At 44.8% G+C, this 20,550-nt stretch overlaps 1 protein-coding gene across 1 annotated transcript in view; it reads left to right on the top strand.

The window, feature by feature from the left end:
• Window positions 1–20,550, top strand: part of LOC310861313 (A-type voltage-gated potassium channel KCND3-like) — a gene marked incomplete at both ends in the record, with an annotated part of 247,838 nt that overhangs the window by 179,803 nt on the left and 47,485 nt on the right. The window contains one exon of the mRNA XM_083768723.1: window positions 13,854–14,022. Within this exon, the coding sequence (XP_083624849.1) occupies window positions 13,854–14,022 (169 nt within the window). The remainder of the gene's footprint in view (window positions 1–13,853; window positions 14,023–20,550) is intronic.

The raw sequence follows: 20,550 nt of genomic DNA, 5'->3' as shown, positions 1-20,550 counted from the left end.
CCTTCATTGTCAACATTGAACTAAAAACAAACATTAAACCTGTATATAGGAGGGGCTAGCGCCCCTCAAAAATGAGGACAGAAAATTGAGGACGGAAATTTGTGATTGGCTGGAAGGAGATGATGTGTGATGATGTATGATGATAAGAGACTGTTGTGCTGCTGCAGGGCTCCAGGACTGTTGGGCTGCTGCAGGGGGCATACTAATTATATCTTGGAATATGAGTGAAAAAACATAACATAACATTTTTTAAATAACACGGCGTACCCCAGACAAACAAAGTGGTTTTGAATTGCCGGGTGTCGCTCCGAGAAAACAAAGGCCTGTGTTCAGCAATCAGTTTATCCTTTCAGATTAAATCACAGTCAGCTCCAATAATAAACACAGATCAGAACAAAACATACTCTCTCCCCATGCCTTCGGCCTGGTGGAGACAATCAGAGAGCATTTCTTTGTGGAGATGCCTTGAGGGGAGGCTCCAGCCTGTCTAAATTAATCCACTTTACTTTTACAGCAAATTTAAGATGTGCTTGCACTGGAATGGATCAGAGCTCAGAGTCTGAGCGACAGACAATTACACAGACTTCTTACCCATGATGAGAATCACTCTCCTGGCAGCAAGCAGACTCGCACACACACACGCACGCTCACGCGCACGCTCATGCGCACGCACACGCACACACACAGTGCATTCAGCTGGTCAGCAAATGGACCACACAGTCTCTCCTTATGCCACACACACGCACACTTGCCTGCTTGCCTGCTCCTATCATTAATTCTCGCTTAGGGTGAATCAGGGATCCTATGGGGGTGGCTTGACGGTAGTGGGAGTACTCATGTGTTGTATACAGTAATTCGTTGTAAATCTCTACTTGTGTAACTAGAAAAACTGGGGAACAAACACCGCTCCAATTTTTGATAATAATTAGATGCACAGCTCCAAAGCCATCATCCCCAGGCCACATAAGGCGTCCTTGGAACTCATGATTAAGAAAGCTGGCCTCAGCCAGGTCAGACACTGTAGGAATCAGGCAGGGAGATCTGGCATTGTGAAAATAATGACCTTCCTGCATAACACCCAGGGAACAAGTAGCTTTAAGGATGACACCACAGTTAGACAGTGAACCTAGATCCTGGGAAGCATCTCCTTCAGTACGGGAGAAACAAAAGGGAATTTGTATAGTGAGAAGTCGCTCGTCAATCTGACCCACAGGGCTATAAACCCTCCAATTCTTGTTTTCCCTGTAAAGTGAAGTGGAATTATAGCTCCGAACAGTGAGGGTCTGGTCGGACGTACCGTTTGAGTGAACACAATTAGCCTTAAGGTGTAATGGTACATCAATTTACAATTTACAATTTAGGCATTTAGCAGACGCTCTTAATCCAGAGCGACTTACATTTAAGCAAGAACAAAAGCATGGGAATACATCACATAAAAGCATTTATCATGAGACATGCGTAAGCTAAGAAGGTAACAGTGGAATATCTATATGATGAAACTATACATACACTATACATAATAAACTATACATATTCACTACTATGCTATACATATGTACTATGGCGTGCTATGACTATATACAATACAATTATAGTGCTGTCTACATAACATGCTATAAGTCTGTGTCAAATGCTATCTAAGCCAACAGAAATGCTATCTAAGGGGTTAGGGTAAGTGCTATGGGCCATGATGGAGTCTGAAAAGGTGGGTTTTCAGGCTACGGCGGAAGATTGGGAGTGATGCTGCAGTTCTGACTGCAATGGGAAGTGCATTCCACAGTTTTGGAGCCAGAAGGGAGAAGAGTTTGGGACGTGTGGAGCGTTGTCCCGGCGTTTTTAGTGAGGGTACTTCCAGTTTCCCTGCGTTGGCTGATCTGAGTGCGCGGGAGGGTTTGTAGGGTTCAATCATACTTGTAAGATATGGGGGAGCCATACCTTTGGTTGCTTTGAATGCCAGCATCAGAGTTTTGTATTCTGTGCGGGCAGCGACCGGGAGCCAGTGGAGGGAGCGGAGCAGGGGGGAGACATGTGAGAATTTTGGCTGGTTGAAGACCAAGCGAGCTGCTGCATTTTGGATCAGCTGGAGAGGCTTAAGTGCACATGCTGGTAGGCCAGTAAGGAGGGAGTTACAATAGTCGAGTTTTGACAAGACTGTTGTCTGGATTAGGAGCTGGGCTGATTCCTGGGTGAGGAACGGTCTAATTCGTCGTATGTTATAGAGTGTGAACCTACATGATCGAGTGACAGCTGTGATGTGAGCTTTGAACGAGAGCTGACTGTCCAGGACAACACCAAGATTCCTGGCTGTTGGGACAGACGTTACCAGGGCGTTGTCTACGGAAATCATCTCTAGTCAATTTGACAAATCTACAGCGTATCTCATCTGCTGTCATTGGAAGTGGCTTTACTGGCACCGAGTGAGTGTGAGCAGTCGGAAAAAGTGTACATGTATAACAAGATACATTGCTATTTAAATCAGAGCGTTGCACCATCATGTGAACCAAATTATACCACAAATTATCAGTGAGTGTGTCACGATTTGGCTCTTCATGATGTCGGTGGTCAGCAGGGTAAAGTAATGGGCAAAGCTGTGCAAGTGTGTCAGTCAATGCAATCTTTTGTTGAACTTTGTGCATGTTGTCATATGTAAAGTTCAGTAATCCAGGCAATGGTGATGGAATGATGTCAAGAAATATAGGGCCACAGGGATCCTTACCAGATACTTGGATACAAATCACAAACCAACCTTGGTCAGACGTGACAGCGTTTTCCAAGGTTAACAGAATGTCAGTAGAGTGTTGGTTGATTTTCTTTATGCTTAACCTACGTCTTAGTTTTGTGAAATCACTTGGCAATAGATACCCCCATCCCCCGCTCGTGGACCATACTGCCCGCTTCCAGCTACCACAGTACCCTGCTTCCTCGTCACTCAGGACATAACACATATAGACAGGATACCATGTCCAGGCAGAGGCAGGACAGGAGACATATAGGCATACATCAATCAAGACAGTAGAAGTAACCATTCTTCACAATGACATTCCTAGATTGGGTCAGTTCGGGTTGCCAGGTGCTTTGGTGGTACTCGGGTGAACGTTTGGTGCGTCCGATGGGTGGGATGCGTGTGTGTGTTTGCGTATTTGGTGGAGCCAACGACAGGTAGGACAGTACTCCTAGCAGGCCCACGAACAGGGCTGCACCACTGACCTTGGTGCGTATATTGAAGACAGTTTTATTTTTTGGTGTGACTGTTTGTCAGGAGGAACGTTGAAGTCACTTTGCAGCAGGGGTATGCCTTTGGGTTCAGGCTGTGTTACTGCTTCTGCCTGTATGCAATGTATTGTCAATTCTAGGTGCGGTTATGAGTGTGTATTTGTTGAATAAAGCTTCTTGTGTATGTGTGAGGACTGTAATCAACCTGGAGACAATGACAATGCCTCTGCAGATCGTGTTGATCAGTTAAGCCTTACTTTAAGTGAGTGGACGGTGAGTCCCCCATCTTGGATTCCGTGGTTTGGACCAATAACAAGTGTGCACACCAGTCACAGGGTCTGGGGGTGTGCCCAGTTTCGTCTGGCGGGCTGGGGTCCGGGTCACGTTGGTCGTGGCAGAAACGAAGTTCCTCGCCGATGGCCCCGTTTATTGTTGTGCTCGGTTCCTCTGTGATGTGCTGGTTTCCCACTGGAAGGCCTGGGTTGAATCTTTTGCAGTGTGTAGCATGGATCCACGTTTCCCGCTCTTGAACTTTTACTGCCAACGGGCTGGTCAGTAGGACACGGTAGGGACCCTTGAATATTGGCGCATTCCACCTGGAGCGCCTGAAGTCTTTGTAGAATATGAGGTCACCAGGCTGGATTTTGTGGCACCTGAATTCGTTGTTTAGTGGGTTTGGCAAGGCTTCTTTCACTCTGCGAAAAATGTGAGAAAGGCTTTTAGTCATAGCAGAACAAATAGTTTATGAGTTCGCCCGAGGCGACAAATCTATATCCCCGGGGTTTCCCATCCGGGCCTGGAGCTTTGGCGACGGGAAGAATAGGTGTGCGTACCGGCGACTCCGGACAAGGCACAATGATGCCTGCTTTCCTAAGAGAATCAAAAACTGGTGCAATACCCTCTAATGCCTCCTTTTTAATAGGATATTGGCGGACATTAGGTCTATAATCAGATTTGGGCGTAATCTGAATTGGAGTGCAGTCATTAATTAACCCTATGTCATTTTTATCTTTGGGCCATAAGCAGCTAGGGACAGCTACTAAAGCTGGGTCTGTTGCTGTTATAGTCATTTGCATGTCAAAGTCTGTCACTGGTGGCATGCATGTGTCTGTCAACTGTACTGTGCGCGAAACAGGCAAGTCAACCAAGTAGTGCATGCGCCACATGTGTAATTGTTTAGAATAGAAAATAGTCTTATGTTCTGGTATGGCTTGCCAGTCAGTCGTATCTGCGCACGCTGCACGTGCATAGTCTCCTAAGTCAGTCCACTTCTCCTGTTTCGCTTTGCACAGGGGTATGTGGGGGGTAGTTCCTGAAATATAGCAGCTAAACTGCTGCTCTGTGAATCTTACTGTGGGAAAGGCAGATGTTTCAGACCAGTATAAATCTGAAGCAAAAATGCTGTCTTTCTGTTTTGTGTACCAGTTTCTTTCGAAATCTTCATCTTGATGACTTGCAACATGCACAGGCAAAGATAACTCATCTCCTGTCATGACAATTGAGTCTGGGCTTAACACATATTTGTGGGCCAAGGTTAGCAGTGTCTCAGCCAATTTAGAGTCATCCAACTGAAATTGATATGTATAGAGTGGGTTCAATGCATTTAGTTTGACACATTGATAAGAAACTGCATGATCATCATGACCATGCGGCTCTATCAATTTGTTTTGGAACAGCTGTAGGTCTGCGATCTCTGTAGTTGTCACATTATGTAACTTCTTCAGAGGAACAATGGTTATTTTACCCTTCTCAGAGGGTATGAGTGCAAGGGATAATGCACACAAGAGGTCTCTAGCCAATAAGTTAACAGGGCATCTGGCTGACACAAGAAAAGAGTGCTTGATAGTTTGCATGCCACCATCTACTGACAGCGGTACACTACATTCTTCTTTAGTCAGAGAGCCGGAGGCTGACACAGCAATCACAGTTCGGCCTCCTAATTTGACATGTCCTATGTCACTAGTGCGTACTGTAGAATACATAGCTCCAGAGTCAGCCAAAAACTGCATTTTAACACAATCTAAGTGTTGTGTCACGTGTGAGACAGTGGGTGTGTGGATGTGTGAATCTGAGTGTGATGCCATGCGTTGTTGTGTTACAGGGGTTGTGTGGATGAGTGCCATGGGGTGTGTTTTGTGTTTTAGGGGGTGTGTGTGTGCGTGTTGTGTCATTTGAGGTGTGTTTATGGATTGTTTGAGTGTGTGTAATAGGTGCAAAACCTGGACCGGTGATGGTAGTCTCGTCTGGAAGCGCAGTCCCACATCGGCCCCAGTCCTCCTGTCCACCACTCCCCGCCAGTCAGTTTGGTCGGCGCCCGTCCTCCTGTCTATAGGCTCTGTTGTCTCCCTCAGGTGAACGGTAGCCTCCCTCGGATGATCGGTAGGTTTGTTCATGTTCGTCATAATAGCCTCTCCTGGCCTCTCTCATGCGGCCATTCCCACGACCTCTTATTTTCTTTTTTGTGGGCAGTCGGATCTCCAATGATCTGGGCTGTTGCAATTGAAGCAACATCCATCATTGAATCGGTTCCTTTCATTATCTAATTGGTTCCTTCCATGTCTCCTGTAGTCATTCTTATTTTTGTTTTCTTCTTTGTCTTTTGCCAGTTTAGTGACAGCGTCCATCATGGCAAGCTGAAGGGCTTCGGTCTTGTCTTTTTTCTGTTTTTTTCCCTTTTTCTTTAGTATCGCTTTCGACTTCTTCAGCGTGAGACGCGTGTCTGATGATGTCGGCCGGATCAGCGGTTTTGTAGCCAATGAGAGATAGTTTTACACGCTTGGAGAGTTCTTCGAGCATGTTGCACATTAGCTGACTAACCAGGAATGCTTTGGCAAATGGTTCGTTCGGATCTGTGCCTCCGTGGGTGAATATGGCTTGCTCCAAGCGGTGGCGGAACTGACTGACCGTTTCATCTTTGCCCTGTTTACAGTCATGTACTTCAGCCAGATTTAGTATCGTTGGGAAGAGTGTCGTAATCTTCTCACACACTGTATCCACAGCAGTGATGTATCTGTGATTGTCATCAAATTGTACCTGGACGGGCCTCTCATCTTGATATGTTTGGGCGGCCTCCAGGACTGTCTGCATTTTGGAGGGTTCCATGGTTTTGGCACAGATGTCAAACACCTCTTTCATTGTAGGCCTGTATGTACGACAGAAAGCCTTCAGTTGTTGAGTCCAGCGGCGTCCTCCCACTTCATTGAGCCTCTTTAGTGTAGCTGCATATTGGGCTATGTCGTCTGGGGACCACAAGCGTTGTACCATCATTACCTCGCCGTATGGGTTGGCCACTTCTACCATGGGACATTGCATGTCAGCCGCCTGTAGTATGTTGTCCTCCTCGTCATCCATCCATGGGTCAGAATAAAGTTAATTTGAGGTGGGCATGTTGCCTGGCAAATGGTAAAACCGTGGTGCGCCTTGTGCACGTGTCACTGCCCCAGGCTTTCTTCTTCCCTGCCCATATGACAGTGTGTTGTCCTGGGCGATGGCGATATTCCTGTGACGAGCCGCTGTCTCCCCGTTGTGAATAGGGGTGGACCGATATACTGGTGGGGGCAAGGTCTTCTGTCTGGAAACTGGAGTTCTTGGCTGTGCTGTGTTTGTATTGTTACCGTTGCCCAGCTCTGGGTTCGAAATGTCAGTGTAGGATTGACGTTGGTTATTAGTGTCATTGGCTTGAGTGGAGTTCATGTTGCCTTCTATGCGGTGAGCTTCTTCCAATAGGTTGAGAGACATAGCAGACACCAGGGATGGCGTCGGAACAGAGTGGGCCTGCTGTGGGTTTCCCAGAGAGGGGGTTTGAATGTTCTGTGGGGGGTGCGAGCTTGTGGTGAGAGGAGAAGGTGTGACGTTCTGGAATGCAGGCTGTTGTTGTCTGATGGTAGACGCCGGGGGTTGGTAGACGCCGGGGGTTGACTGAGACGGAAACTGCCCATAGATCCGAAGTCCTGTTAGTCCGAACATGCACTGCTCCCGTGCTTGCGGTTAGGTTTAGGTTAGGGTTAGAGATAGGGATAGTAATTTCGAATGAACCTTCTGACTAATGACACGGCACCGACTGAGACGATGGGGGTTGACTGACTGGCATAGGAGGGCAGTTGAGGTCTAGGTCGATTAGGGTCAGCGCCTGCAGAGAAGGATACAAAGGAGAAGTCTGCGAAGCGACATATGCAGGAGGAGCCTGTGGTTGGCATGTCTCCTGCTTTAAAGAATCTATTTGTGGCAGTGTTTTCATGTCACTCTTTCGCTGTCTATATTCTGCTTCCTCCATCCACATCGAAAATACTTTTTTGTGGAGGTCACATTTGTCAAGTTTGTGTGTTTTTACTGTATTTTTCTTTCTCATTTTATTTTCAGCTTCTTTTAGCAATTCATCTAATTCAAGCAATTTATTTTTACTTAAAGAGCCTTGTTCTGGAAAGCCCATTTGTTTCCACTCATCAAGGAAGTCTAACGCTACTGAACCATACTTTGCAACCATATCGCGCATAACAGAAGACCATCTTTCTTTATCCTCTGCGACCGGCACACTTTTCTTATTACCCATACTGAAATACTGTCAGATAAATGCTTTACAATACATACACAGCAATGATTGTGCGGACGATCTAGTCTATGTAACACGGTAGCTTTATGTTATTATCTGAGGGTAACAAGATGTCTTTATGTTGTTTATCTACAACAAGGTTCTTATGTTATTCCCAGAGTAACAAGGTCTTTGTGTTATAACTTGACTTAATGCAACAACGGTATCTTTATGTTATTGTGTGAGGACAACAAATTGTATGTTATGCCCACAGTTTAACAAGGTGTCTTTGTGCTACAAACTTGACTTAATGCAAGGTCTCCTTTCTTTTCTTTCCACTAGGCTAGACTTCTGTACTTGACTATACAATAGATAGGTTGGCAAAATATGGTCTTAGAATTTATAATTAGCACTTCAGTTGTCAGTTTTCAGTGTAGCCACAGGTTTTTTTTAATCCAGGCGCTGATCTCCGTAGATGCAGCCGTGACTCTCCTGTAGATCTGTCCTTTTGGAGCCGTTTGTTGACGTGATGGACAAATCAGTCGTGGCTTGATCTTCCGGAGCTCAGACGACAGGATCCCACTTCAGACACCAAATTGATGTGGCAGTTTTGTACTGAACTAACGCGTGAGGAATACAAAGCGATGAGCGAAAGACTGTCTTGTAGATGATCCTGGCTTCCCCAACAGCCCAGGCAGGTATCGAAACAGCATAATGTCAGAATACAGAGGTACAGTATATATACAGTTAGTCCCACCCACAAGGTGGCAGGACGCAGAAGTGAATACAAGCTTGAACCGATGAAAGGACCATTTGCTTACAGACAAAGGAAGATAGGGGGGTGGGGGGAACAGGTGAGAAGAGGTTCCAGGACAACAGAGGTTCTGGAAGGGGTTCCCTGGAACAACATATTTTCAGATTGGGGACCGCGGCCAAATACAGATAATTCTGGGGCTGAAATAGGTTGAGCACCACTGACATAGAAACATAGGGTTTTTCAGAAAACATTTAGGATTTATAAGACTTTTCTTTTTAGAATCGTCCTCCGGTCTAAATTGGTTAAGAGTATTTTATGATTTTTATCACATCTGACCTGTGTTGACCTCAGCTCAGCAGAAGCTCTTGTTCAGCAGCAAAACAAGAACAAATTTAGCAGCACTTTTCTATCCATGAATACGAAATGAGGCCCATTAGACACAACACGTTGCTCTTTTCCCTTGTGGGATCATGCTTGTTAACTTTATAATTTATTCTCCTTACTCTCCATTTTCTCTCCAATTTGTGGCTTTTGAAGATTTCGTCATGTTGGAGGGCTCATCCACATGCTGGCAAGTGCTGGACATTTTGTCAAAATGATTTAAAGTTTTTGCCAAGGACATCCAAAATGAGTCGACAAGAATATTGCCAGAAACACATTAAAAGATAGCCCTGAATGACCATATGACAGTAACAGGTCTGTGACTCTTGAGTGTTCAAATGGAACCAAATGGTCCCTTACGGGTCCATTTGGTTCCATTTGTACACTCAGAATTAAAGGGATCCTTGCAAATAAAACATTTGAGAACCACTATTGGACTCCTAATATTCCATACATAGTGCCCTCCGTGTCTGGTGCTGGGACTCTGGTGCAACGCACAGGTCCTGGGCCTGGTGAGAGCAGGAGTGGACCTGGTAAGACGTAGGAGGGGCCCGGACAGGAGACAACCCACAGATCCTAGTCTTTCCATGTGCCAAAAGTCTACCTCCCAGCCCTGGCAGAGTAGTTCTGGAGTAGTTCCAACGGATTGTGTGGCCCTGGTTTTGCCCTAGTGGGACTGATTGAGCGTATAGCTACTGGGACGTAAGTCGGGACCCCGGCTGGGTCGCCTGAGTGAGGGGTATGACCCAAATCCCTGCTGACCTCGAGATACATCATTTAGGATACGTCCGAGGTGCATCCATGCAATGTATTTTGTTAGTCGTAGTAAATCAGTGGGCTACTAGTTGGACTCCTAATATTCCATACATAGTGTGGTAGTAAATCAGTACTAGTTGGACTCCTAATATTCCATACATAGTGTGGTAGTAAATCAGTACTAATTGGACTCCTAATATTCCATGCATAGTGTGGTAGTAAATCAGTACTAGTTGGACTCCTAATATTCCATACATAGTGTGGCAGTAAATCAGTACTAGTTGGACTCCTAATATTCCATACATAGTGTGGTAGTAAATCAGTACTAGTTGGACTCTTAATATTCCATACATAGTGTCTTAGTAAATCAGTGTCATACATATTGTGAAGAAAACCTGGAGACTGACATTCAGTAAGTAGGTGTCCCTCCACTCCCGGGATCTAATATCATTGGTTCCTTCCAGCCCCAGGATCTGTTCTCTTCATCTCTTCATGGAGTGGTGAGCTGCAGCCGTGCCGCGTTCGCTCAGGAATCATTTTCTTCAGATCATGTTGCTGGTGTTGACTTGCAAATATTTCATTATCGTACGGAAGGGGATGACTTTTAGGAAACGGCCGTGGCATTTCTGTATTCCTCCGTTCCAAGAGGTTAACAGTGCTTACCATCTAGATTAACTGACGCTGCGGAGGAGGAGGCATATGGTGGGGGTACATTAATTGAAGTACTTAAGTACAATTTTGAGGTAAAGAAAGACAAGCAGGTACGTGTGCTTCCTCTTGGTACTGGCCAGGCTTATGGCCAGTGGTGGAAAAAAGTACTTAAATGTTTCAAGTAAAAGTATCAATACTGTAATGTAGATGTATACTCCATCCCAAGTAGAAGTCCCATATTAAAAATGTACTCAAAGTACAAAGGTATCGGCACCAAAGTGAACTGTACTGAAAGTACTCAGAGTGGAACCATTTCACAAGTGTACAAAATCCTTTGAAAATAGCCGATCTATAAGCTCACGTGTCGCATCGTGACCAGGGCAGGAATATCACGGCGGCCATGGCCGTCGTTGCCCCTCTCTTTGGCCGTGTGCCCCTCGGAAAATGATATAACCAGACGGCCACAGTGGCCGCGGTGCCCCGACCGGCGCCCACAGGAGTTTATTTTACCGTTTTTCCTCTGTGCAATTTTCCAGTCATTACGGTAACTTTCCCCAAACGTCTCGACTCGCGCAGGCTTGTATATATTCAATATATTACTTTAGCACAGAATATAGGCTTTTCTAAACCAAGCCCTCATTTAAAAGTTATGTAAGTAAGTAAGTAAATGTTATTTATAAAGCACCTTTCGAAAATAAGGTGTTAGAAGGTGCTGAACAATTTGCACAGTATAAATAATAGAAGAAAATTAAAAACAAGGAACATATCACATATGACAATATAGCAGAACAAAAACAAACAAGGCAGAACAGAAACATAGGGCTATACAAATGAATGTAGGCTGTCTGTCATTGTATTTTCTGTGAATTAAATCATAGTTTAATCCACTGATCCGCAGCCATTTTCATTTCAAGGACCCCCAAATTAAATGTACTAGAATGTTGCGGGCCTTCGGCCTGCTCATCCTAGCGCCACGCAAATGGGAAGAAGCCATTAGCGGAAGGGTGATACTCAATACAGTTTTTCTGTTTGTTTTTTTTACTTGGAAAAGCAAACATAGCAACCATGATGTTTTCATATATCCAGTTGCTTGGAAAGTGCAAAGTTTGCAACCTGGCTGAGTGGCCCTATTGTTTGTTTTGCTTGTTTTTATTTCCGTCTAAAAGCAAGCATAGCAAGTGGCAATGTTTCTATATACCAAGTTGCTTGAATGTCGTAATTGTGGCAACCTAGAGGGAATAGTATACTGTACTGTACTGTAGTCCTCTGCGCTGTGCTGTACTGTACTGGACTCCACTGTACTGTACTGTACTCCACTGTACTGTACTCCACTGCTGTACAGTACTGTACTGTACTGTACTGTACTGTACTGTACTGTACTGTATTCCACTGTACTGTACTGCACTGGACTGGACTGTATTCCACTGTGTACTGCACTGTACTGTACTGTACTGTACTGTACTGTACTGTACTGTACTGTACTGTACTGTACTGTACTGTACTGTGCTGTGCTGTGCTGTACTGTATTCCACTGTACTGTACTGTACTGTACTGTGCTGTGCTGTGCTGTGTTGTACTGTACTGTACTGTACTGTACTGTACTGTACTGTACTGTACTGTACTGTACTGTACTGTACTGTACTGTACTGTACTGTACTGTACTGTGCTGTGCTGTACTGTACTGTACTGTACTGTACTGTATTTCACTGTGTTGTGTACTGTACTGCACTGCACTGCACTGCACTGCACTGCACTGGACTGGACTGGACTGTATTCCACTGTACTGTACTGTACTGTACTGTACTGTACTGTACTGTACTGTACTGTACTGTACTGTACTGTACTGTACTGTACTGTACTGTACTGTACTGTTCTGTTCTGCTCTCTTCTCCTACAGTATTGTACCTTACTGTACTGTACTGTGCCTTACCGTACTGTACTGTACTGTACTGTACTGTACTGTACTGTAGCATACTGTGCTGTACCGTGCTGCTGTGCCCTGTGTATGTGTGTGCGCACATGCGTGTGTATGTGTGCGTTTGCAGTGAAAAGGGGAGGTGCCGGGGAATGAGAAAGTTGTGATGCAATTTGCATCACAGCGAAATATTGCGCAATAACAGTGTGTTTGACAAAAGTAATATTTGTACAGTAAATATATGTGTTGCGTGGATGCAATGTAGTGCATCTGGATTCTGGGAGCGTGCAGATTGTATTTTGCATGGAGAGATGTGTGCTAACGGTGTGGTTTGGTAGGAAAAGGAGCACGGATAAAGGCAGATAAACGGCCATGTGCTCATGTCCCCCCTGTCTATATTAGGGTAGAAGGATATGAATTAGCCTAGGGTGACAGGGTCCTAGGCCATTTCATTATGATTTTCATCTCTGCACTGGGACCCCATGTTACAGACATGTTTACAATATTTTACAACAGTAGCTACTTATATTTTGTTATTTAAAGCTGTGATTAGGCTATTTATTTAAGAAGCACTGTTCTGAACCAATGTTTAAGCTAAAATAACAAAATCATTGTTTTAATCGATGGCCTTCATGCCCTGGCACTTGGCCTTGTGCCCTCAAAAAGTTGACCACACTAAAGGCCAAGTGGCCTTGCCCCTAACGTGATGAAATCCCAGGCCTGATCGTGACGCATTGTGAGCTTGTAGATCAGCTATTTTCAAAAGGCCGAAATGTATATAGGGTTGAAGTGGTTACTGTATGTTTTCGAATCAAAATTAAAATCTCCAAAGTAACTAGTAAGTCAAGTTTTCAAATAAATGTAGTGGAGTAAAAGACCAATATTTGCCTCTGAGATGTAGTGGAGAAAAAGTATTGGAAATTGGAAATACTCAAGTAAAGTACAAATACCTCAAAATGTTTACTTAAGTACAGTACTTGAGTGTGTCATGTCAGTCTCCCATGCATTCAATGCATGGGAGACTGACATGAATGTAACATGCATTCAACAAATAGGCAAACCAAATGTCACCTTTTGACACATTGTACAAGTATCCCCGGAGCCCTAACAGTGGTTCTGTTTACTGTCCCACCTCAACTCTGAGTTAAAATTCAAACCACCCCCCTTCACTCTGGTGAAACAATTCCCTGAATCCCCTAAATACTCTGGGAACTAACGACTCAGACTAGCAAAGGACGTGCATTGGTCTATCGTTCCACCACTGTCTGAGAAACCTCCAGCGTTCTCAGTAAACTCTTCGGTGTGGGACCACATTCAAGAGGACCCAGACCTCAATTGGCTACTCTACCTATAATTTGATTGACAGAACCGCAATTAACTTCCTTCCTTTCTTTCTTTCTTTCTCTATCTCCTCTGCTCTCTTTCTCCATCTCCCTCCTTCTCTCTCTCTCTTTCCTCCCCTCCCCTTCCACCCTTCTCTCCCTCTCTACTCTTTGTATATAGTTCATAGTGTCGTTTATATTTGGGAATGGCTAGTTAATCGTTTGAAAACAGATTGTGTGAATTCGGTTAATGGGTTAAATAGGTCACCGTGCAGGTATCTATGCAACGCAACAACTTATCTCCTCTGTCCCCCTCCTCCACCGTTGCAGGTACGGAGACATGGTGCCCAAGACCATCGCGGGGAAGATCTTCGGTTCCATCTGCTCGCTGAGTGGCGTGCTCGTCATATCCCTGCCCGTTCCCGTCATCGTGTCCAACTTCAGCCGAATCTACCACCAGAACCAGCGGGCGGACAAGAGGCGCGCGCAGAAGATGCAGGTGAGGAACACCTAAACCCTAACCCTAACCCTAAAACCAGCGGGCGGCAAGAGGCGCGCGCAGAAGATGCAGGTGAGGAACACCTAACCCCTCTAACCCCTAACCCCATAACCAGAGGGCGGACAAGAGGCGCTCGCAGAAGATGCAGGTGAGGAACACCTAACCCCTAACCCTAACCCTAACACTAGAACCAGAGGGCGGACAAGAGGCGCATGCAGAAGATGCAGGTGAAGAAAACAGAAACACTTGTGTTTTAGATTAGATTACCTCCACTGGCTGGGCTGAGCCCAAGGGGCACTCCAACGTTGAAGCGCTGGGCCCTAGTGGTAAGAGGAAGGACTGCAGGCGGACCCGTGGATTCATGACGAGGAAACCCCGTGCAGCTGGGCTTTAACATTGAGCGCACTTCCGCATTGGAAATGCACCCAAAAAGGAGGAAATAGACAGTCCTTCCGGGTGCTTCAAAACGCCACTGAGCAACATGAATAGCGGAGGGGGCGGAGCTTCGCGCCAGATCAGTCTCTATCCTTTTAATACTCTATGGCTCAGCCCCTAGAGGGCGCTGGACCTCCAGACCTTCAGTCCAGAAGGGATGCCCATGAGGAGAGGGCTTGACTGGGGGCAGCCATAAGGTTCAGGTCCCCTTAGAGGAACCAGGATTGCTGTGTATATATTATGGAATAACTACCCCCCTCTCTCTCTCTCTCTCTCTCTCTCTCCCTGTCTCTCTCTCCAGGTCTACCCTAATATCTAGAACTGTATTCCCGTGTATCAAATGTGACTGGTTCGTTCTCGTATGATTGCATTGGATAGTGCTTTGTTTCCCCCTGAGGAGGACAATGACACAAAGCTCCCTCCCTCTCTATCTCTCTCTCTCTCTCTCTCTCTCTCTCTCTCTCTCTCTCTCTCTCTCTCTCTCTCTCTCTCTGTGTGTGTGTATGTGTCTGCCTGAGTGTTTTTATCACATTTATATAGGGCCTTTATCCAAGGCGCTTTACATAATAGACTGTGCATTTCATTGAGCCATTCACACTAGAGCCTCGCACGGGCCTAAAACATTTGGGGGTTGTCACGTCACTATGGAGCGGACAGCAGCATGCTGTCGTGCTGCAGAGGCAAGTCCAGTCTTGGTGAAATTCACTTAATTGGTCAGGTACAGACAAGGCCCTGGGCCCATTGGTCAGGTACAGACAAGGCCCTGGGCCAATTGGTCAGGTACAGACAAGGCACTGGGCCCATTGGTCAGGTACAGACAAGGCCCTGGGCCCATTGGTCAGGTACAGACAAGGCACTGGGCCCATTGGTCAGGTACAGACAAGGCCATGGGCCCATTGCCATTGGTCAGGTAAAGACAAGGCCCTGGGCCCATTGGTCAGGTACAGACAAGGCCCTGGGCCCATTGGTCAGGTACAGACACGGCCCTGGGCCCATTGGTCAGGTACAGACATGGCCCAGGACCCATTGGTCAGGTACAGACAAGGCACTGGGCCCATTGGTCAGGTACAGACAAGGCCCTGGGCCCATTGGTCAGGTACAGACAAGGCACTGGGCCCATTGGTCAGGTACAGACAAGGCCATGGGCCCATTGCCATTGGTCAGGTAAAGACAAGGCCCTGGGCCCATTGGTCAGGTACAGACAAGGCCATGGGCCCATTGGTCAGGTACAGACATGGCCCTGGGCCCATTGGTCAGGTACAGACACGGCCCAGGACCCATTGGTCAGGTATAGACAAGGCCAGGCCCGTTTTGGCGGGCCAGGCACTCACACACTCACTCACGCACGCACACATTTCAATTTCTTTATTTGAGTCCACATTTATAAAATACATTATCAAGGGCACAAATATTTTCAGTTGCTTCTGATATACTACGCACTCGAAACATCACGTGTCTCAGTGCTTGAGTCCAAACAAGCCCTAAATGTAAAGAATATAGGCAACACATGAACTTATTCACAGCAAACATTGGTCACTTCAGTCTGTCATATTACCAACACCGAAAGTAAATCATGGGTACAAAAAGCACCTTCTCCTCCGACTGCCTATAATGGAGGAGATTGAACAGTATGTTGCAAGCTGCTTTGCCTTACACTTGGACAACCCTATAATCCTCAAGCCTCTGACCACTAGCCTGTGGACATGGCCCAGGCTGCCAAATATAAAAACAACTAGAACTGCACTCTGTCGAGTGCATACTTGCTTGTTGCACACTAGTAGGCCATAAATGGCCAACTAGTGCGCAAGCAGAGCGCGCATGTAATCTTTTCGCCCGCTGTAAACTGCCAAATTTCAGTATCTCTGTGAAGGAACGTTTGAAATGATTAATGTTTAGATGTAATTATTTGCTACCTACTATACATGTAATCACGAATTACAAAAGTAACCTTCATCCACGAGTCGAATGACCGATTCATCACAAGTTCGACATAAAATCGTTGGCGAATCTTCCAATTTAAACTCAATAATCCTCCCCAAATAACTATATAATATTTCCGTCTCTAAGTCATTTACGTTGTTCATATTAAAAGAAAACTTTTCTGTTGGTTCCTCATTTAATATTACTTTTTTTCCTTCTTTTTCAAACCATAATCTTAATTCTTGAACTTCTGGTATATCAAGCTCCCTATATAATATAGTACCTGTATTACTAGTCAGATTCTTTTTGTCATTATAGCTAGTTATGATGGTTCCCTGTAAAATTAAAATAGGGTAAAGAGAACCGGTATCCATGGTTGTGTCTTCTTCCCAAGCTGTATATATAATTTTTGTATTTGATGAATCCAGTAACTGTAATTCCCTTTTTCTACGTGGTCCATTATTTGTAGAAATAGTCTTTACTTCTGAGAAATTAATGCAAATCCCCAATACGTCTATGACACATTTGTCTTCTAACAACTGTATGTCAGGTATCCTGGTGAAATTAAACTTAGGTTTCAAAATTTCCACATCTCTATCAAATACAATAATTTCTGTCCTTGGTTTCAGTATAATTTCAAATTTTTCGCGGTCCGTAGAATATTTTGCATTTATTTCTTTAAATTGTCCGTCAGTGATGAAATAACATTGGTTTACTTCAATCAAATTAAAATATTTGTCACATTCTTGAGTAAATCCTGTTACCTTAATTGTTGCTGTACTGTCTGTAATCCGAAAGAAGAAGTATATTCCGTTAGTAAATTTACGTTGTTCACTTTTAGTAACTACCTTTCCACAGATTTTCCATCTTTCACGACTTCCAAATGATAATGAACTTAATGCTGAGATTTTAATTACGGGGTCCTTCTTCATCCTTTTATTTGAAGGTATATCTGTAGATAGTTCCATTGTTTTTCTGTATGTTTCGGTGTGGAGGTGTCCTATTGATCTAGATCTGTGTTTACAACAGGCTTCCGTGTGAAATTGTCAAATGATCTGGAGTGTTGATATGCCCGAGTCTGTCTGCGTCTTCCTCGGAGAGTCCTGGTTTCAATATCTTCCTTCTTTCACTGTGCATAGGATAGCTGAGAGTCTTTGGCTGAGAGTCACCCCAGCTAACTGGTACACCTGAGAGTCTTTCACCCTTTCTAGCCTTCCCCCGTGGACGTGTCAAATGATCTGGATTGTTGATATGTCAGTTTCGGTGTGGAGGTGTCCTATTGATCTAGATCTGTGTTTACAACAGGCTTCCGTGTGAAATTGTCAAATGATCTGGAGTGTTGATATGCCCGAGTCTGTCTGCGTCTTCCTCGGAGAGTCCTGGTTTCAATATCTTCCTTCTTTCACTGTGCATAGGATAGCTGAGAGTCTTTGGCTGAGAGTCACCCCAGCTAACTGGTACACCTGAGAGTCTTTCACCCTTTCTAGCCTTCCCCCGTGGACGTGTCAAATGATCTGGATTGTTGATATGGCCAAGTCTGTCTGCGTCTTTCTCGGAGAGTGTTAAATGACTGAGCTTCTTGCGATATTATAACTTAGTTTTTGCATATATAATTATATACTTAGATATATATTTAATTTTGCAAACCACACTAATATTAATAATTATGGTAAAATTTTTGACACGTTGTGACTTTTATACATTCCAGAATCATAATGTTGTATTACATACGTCATTACTGAGAGCAGTTATACAATATCTATATACGTATATAGGCATATACTATATACGTATATCTATATACTCTATACTCTATACTGTATAAAGTGTGTAGTTGTAAGTTGATTAGCAGTATTCTGTGATCGGCCTGGTCCAAAAACCGTGACAGCAAAAAAACCGTTCCGCCATTTCAGGACCCCCCCAGAAAAACATCAAATCTGTGCCCGTATTGCTGGACCAATGATGACGAAATGACCATATTTCTTACGTCATCATTTAGAGCTAGTCATACACATACGTGTATGACTAGCTCTAAATGATGACGTAAGAAATACGTGTATGACCAGCTCTAAATGATGACGTAAGAGATATGGTCATTTCGTCATCATTGGTCCAGCAATACGGGCACAGATTTGATGTTTTTCTGGGGGGGTCCTGAAATGGCGGAACGGCTGTCACGACAAATGGACCAGGCCGATCACATTACTTGCGCGCTCTGCTTGCGCAAGTAATGAGCTGACACGTATAGCCCAGTTGAATAATGGCCTGTACTAATGGTTGATATTTTACTTGTTTAGTAAGGAAAGCTTCCTCTAAACTTTAATCAAAAGCACAGCCAACTTCCAATAGAAAACCTCTCTGCTGTTCTCGTCAATTATAATGACATCTGGTGTATTTGCAGTTATATTTGCAAACACGGTTGGGTCATTGCATTGAAACATTTCTGGTTTCACACAAGAGGAATGAAACATAGGTGACACATCTTTGGCAATAATGTTCACAATTCTGTCATGCCTGGCTATATACAGTCCTTTGTAAATACTAGCCCTTACCCGTTGTGAGATAACCCCCCTTGTGGCCACGGGGGGTACTGTGCCCTGGGTGCGTTTTCACATTTTTAATTAATTCTAAAACTAATAAATTCATTATTAATCATTAATGTGTCAAATCGAAAAAAAGGGCTTCGTTAAGACCTCCATATTATTATGGTCAATGCCTGTGTGAAAAGTGGGAGTGATTGGTGCAGGAGCTACGGCAGTCACAGTGACACACAGACACACAGACACACACACAGACATTGACTGAATTATAGTATGATGATGATGATGATGATGATGATGATGATGATGATGATGATGATGATGATGATGATGATTACAGCGGTTTAATATATGAGACATAGACTCTATGGTCTGATGCTGTCCATGGTGTAGACAGTGAGTGTCATGATTATTGGGATACCAGATTGATAGATTCAGTTTGGTTGGCAGCACTTGGAGGCGTGCATTTACTGTTAAAATGAGAATGTCCTCATCAATCGCTGCATTTTTTATTATTGAGTGGGACACGGAGTGATCAGCTGACTGGAGGCACGCAAGCTTCCCTTGCAGCCGTAGGCCAGTCCTGTCCAGCACCGTTTTCTATGCTGCTCTCTGAGCGCTAGAAGATGCGCGCGTGTCGTTGTTAGGGAGCGCGCTTGTTGTTCCGTCGTCGGAACACACACACACACACACACACACACACACACACACACACACACACACACACACACACACACACACACCTTTACATAGATTGTGCATTACATTTAGGGTTCAGAGTCTTGCACTTGCCAGGCATGTTTATCTGTAGAACGCATCACAACAATAAGGCTGTTCAATGTGCTTCCCACAGAACATGAGGCACATCATCAAAGCACATTTGAACACGACTAGGGAAGAGAGGGAGTTACTGTGAAGTGAAACGGAAAGATGCATGCAAATCATCAAAATCACATCGCAGGAGAAATTACAGAGAGAGAGAGAGAGAGAGAGAGAGAGAGAGAGAGAGAGAGAGAGAGAGGGATAACTCTGTAAAAAGGCAGACAGAAAAGGACAAACAGAAAGGGCTTTGGTTTCAAAGAACTAAAGTAGTTTTTTCCCCCAGTGTGGTGCATAAAAACTGAGCACTGCTTAGTTGTGACTCAGGGCTGGGTTCACGAGGTGCAGACCTGTCTGTTCTGTCTCTTGTGATATAAGACAAGAGTCCCGGGACCCCAGGGGTCCTTGAGAGAGTTCCAGGGGGTCCCCATGCAGCTAAATGATAGTTTAGAACCAAATGGACCCTTATGGGTCTGTATAACTCAGCCCGTTAGGGTCCGTTTGGTTCCATTTGTACATGCACTCTTGGCGTTAATGTTCTCTTATGGGGGACCCTGGCATATCTCTTCCAATGGGGGGTCCACAGGCTAATTAGTGTCAATTTGGGGGTCCTTGACATGAAATAGTTTGGGAACCTCTGATCTAAGATGTACATATCTGTAAACCCTCTGACAGGTGTGTGTGTGTGTGTGTGTGTGTGTGTGTGTGTGTGTGTGTGTGTGTGTGTGTGTGTGTGTGTGTGTGTGTGTGTGTGTGTGTGTGTGCGTGCGTGCGTCCGTGCATTCGTGCGTGCGTGCATGCGTGTAATGTGAGT

The sequence above is a fragment of the Protomyctophum parallelum genome (assembly GCF_964188405.1).
Source record: "Protomyctophum parallelum genome assembly, chromosome: 7".
NCBI classification, from domain to species: Eukaryota; Metazoa; Chordata; class Actinopteri; order Myctophiformes; family Myctophidae; genus Protomyctophum; species Protomyctophum parallelum.
This window is presented reverse-complemented; position numbering and strand designations above follow the sequence as displayed.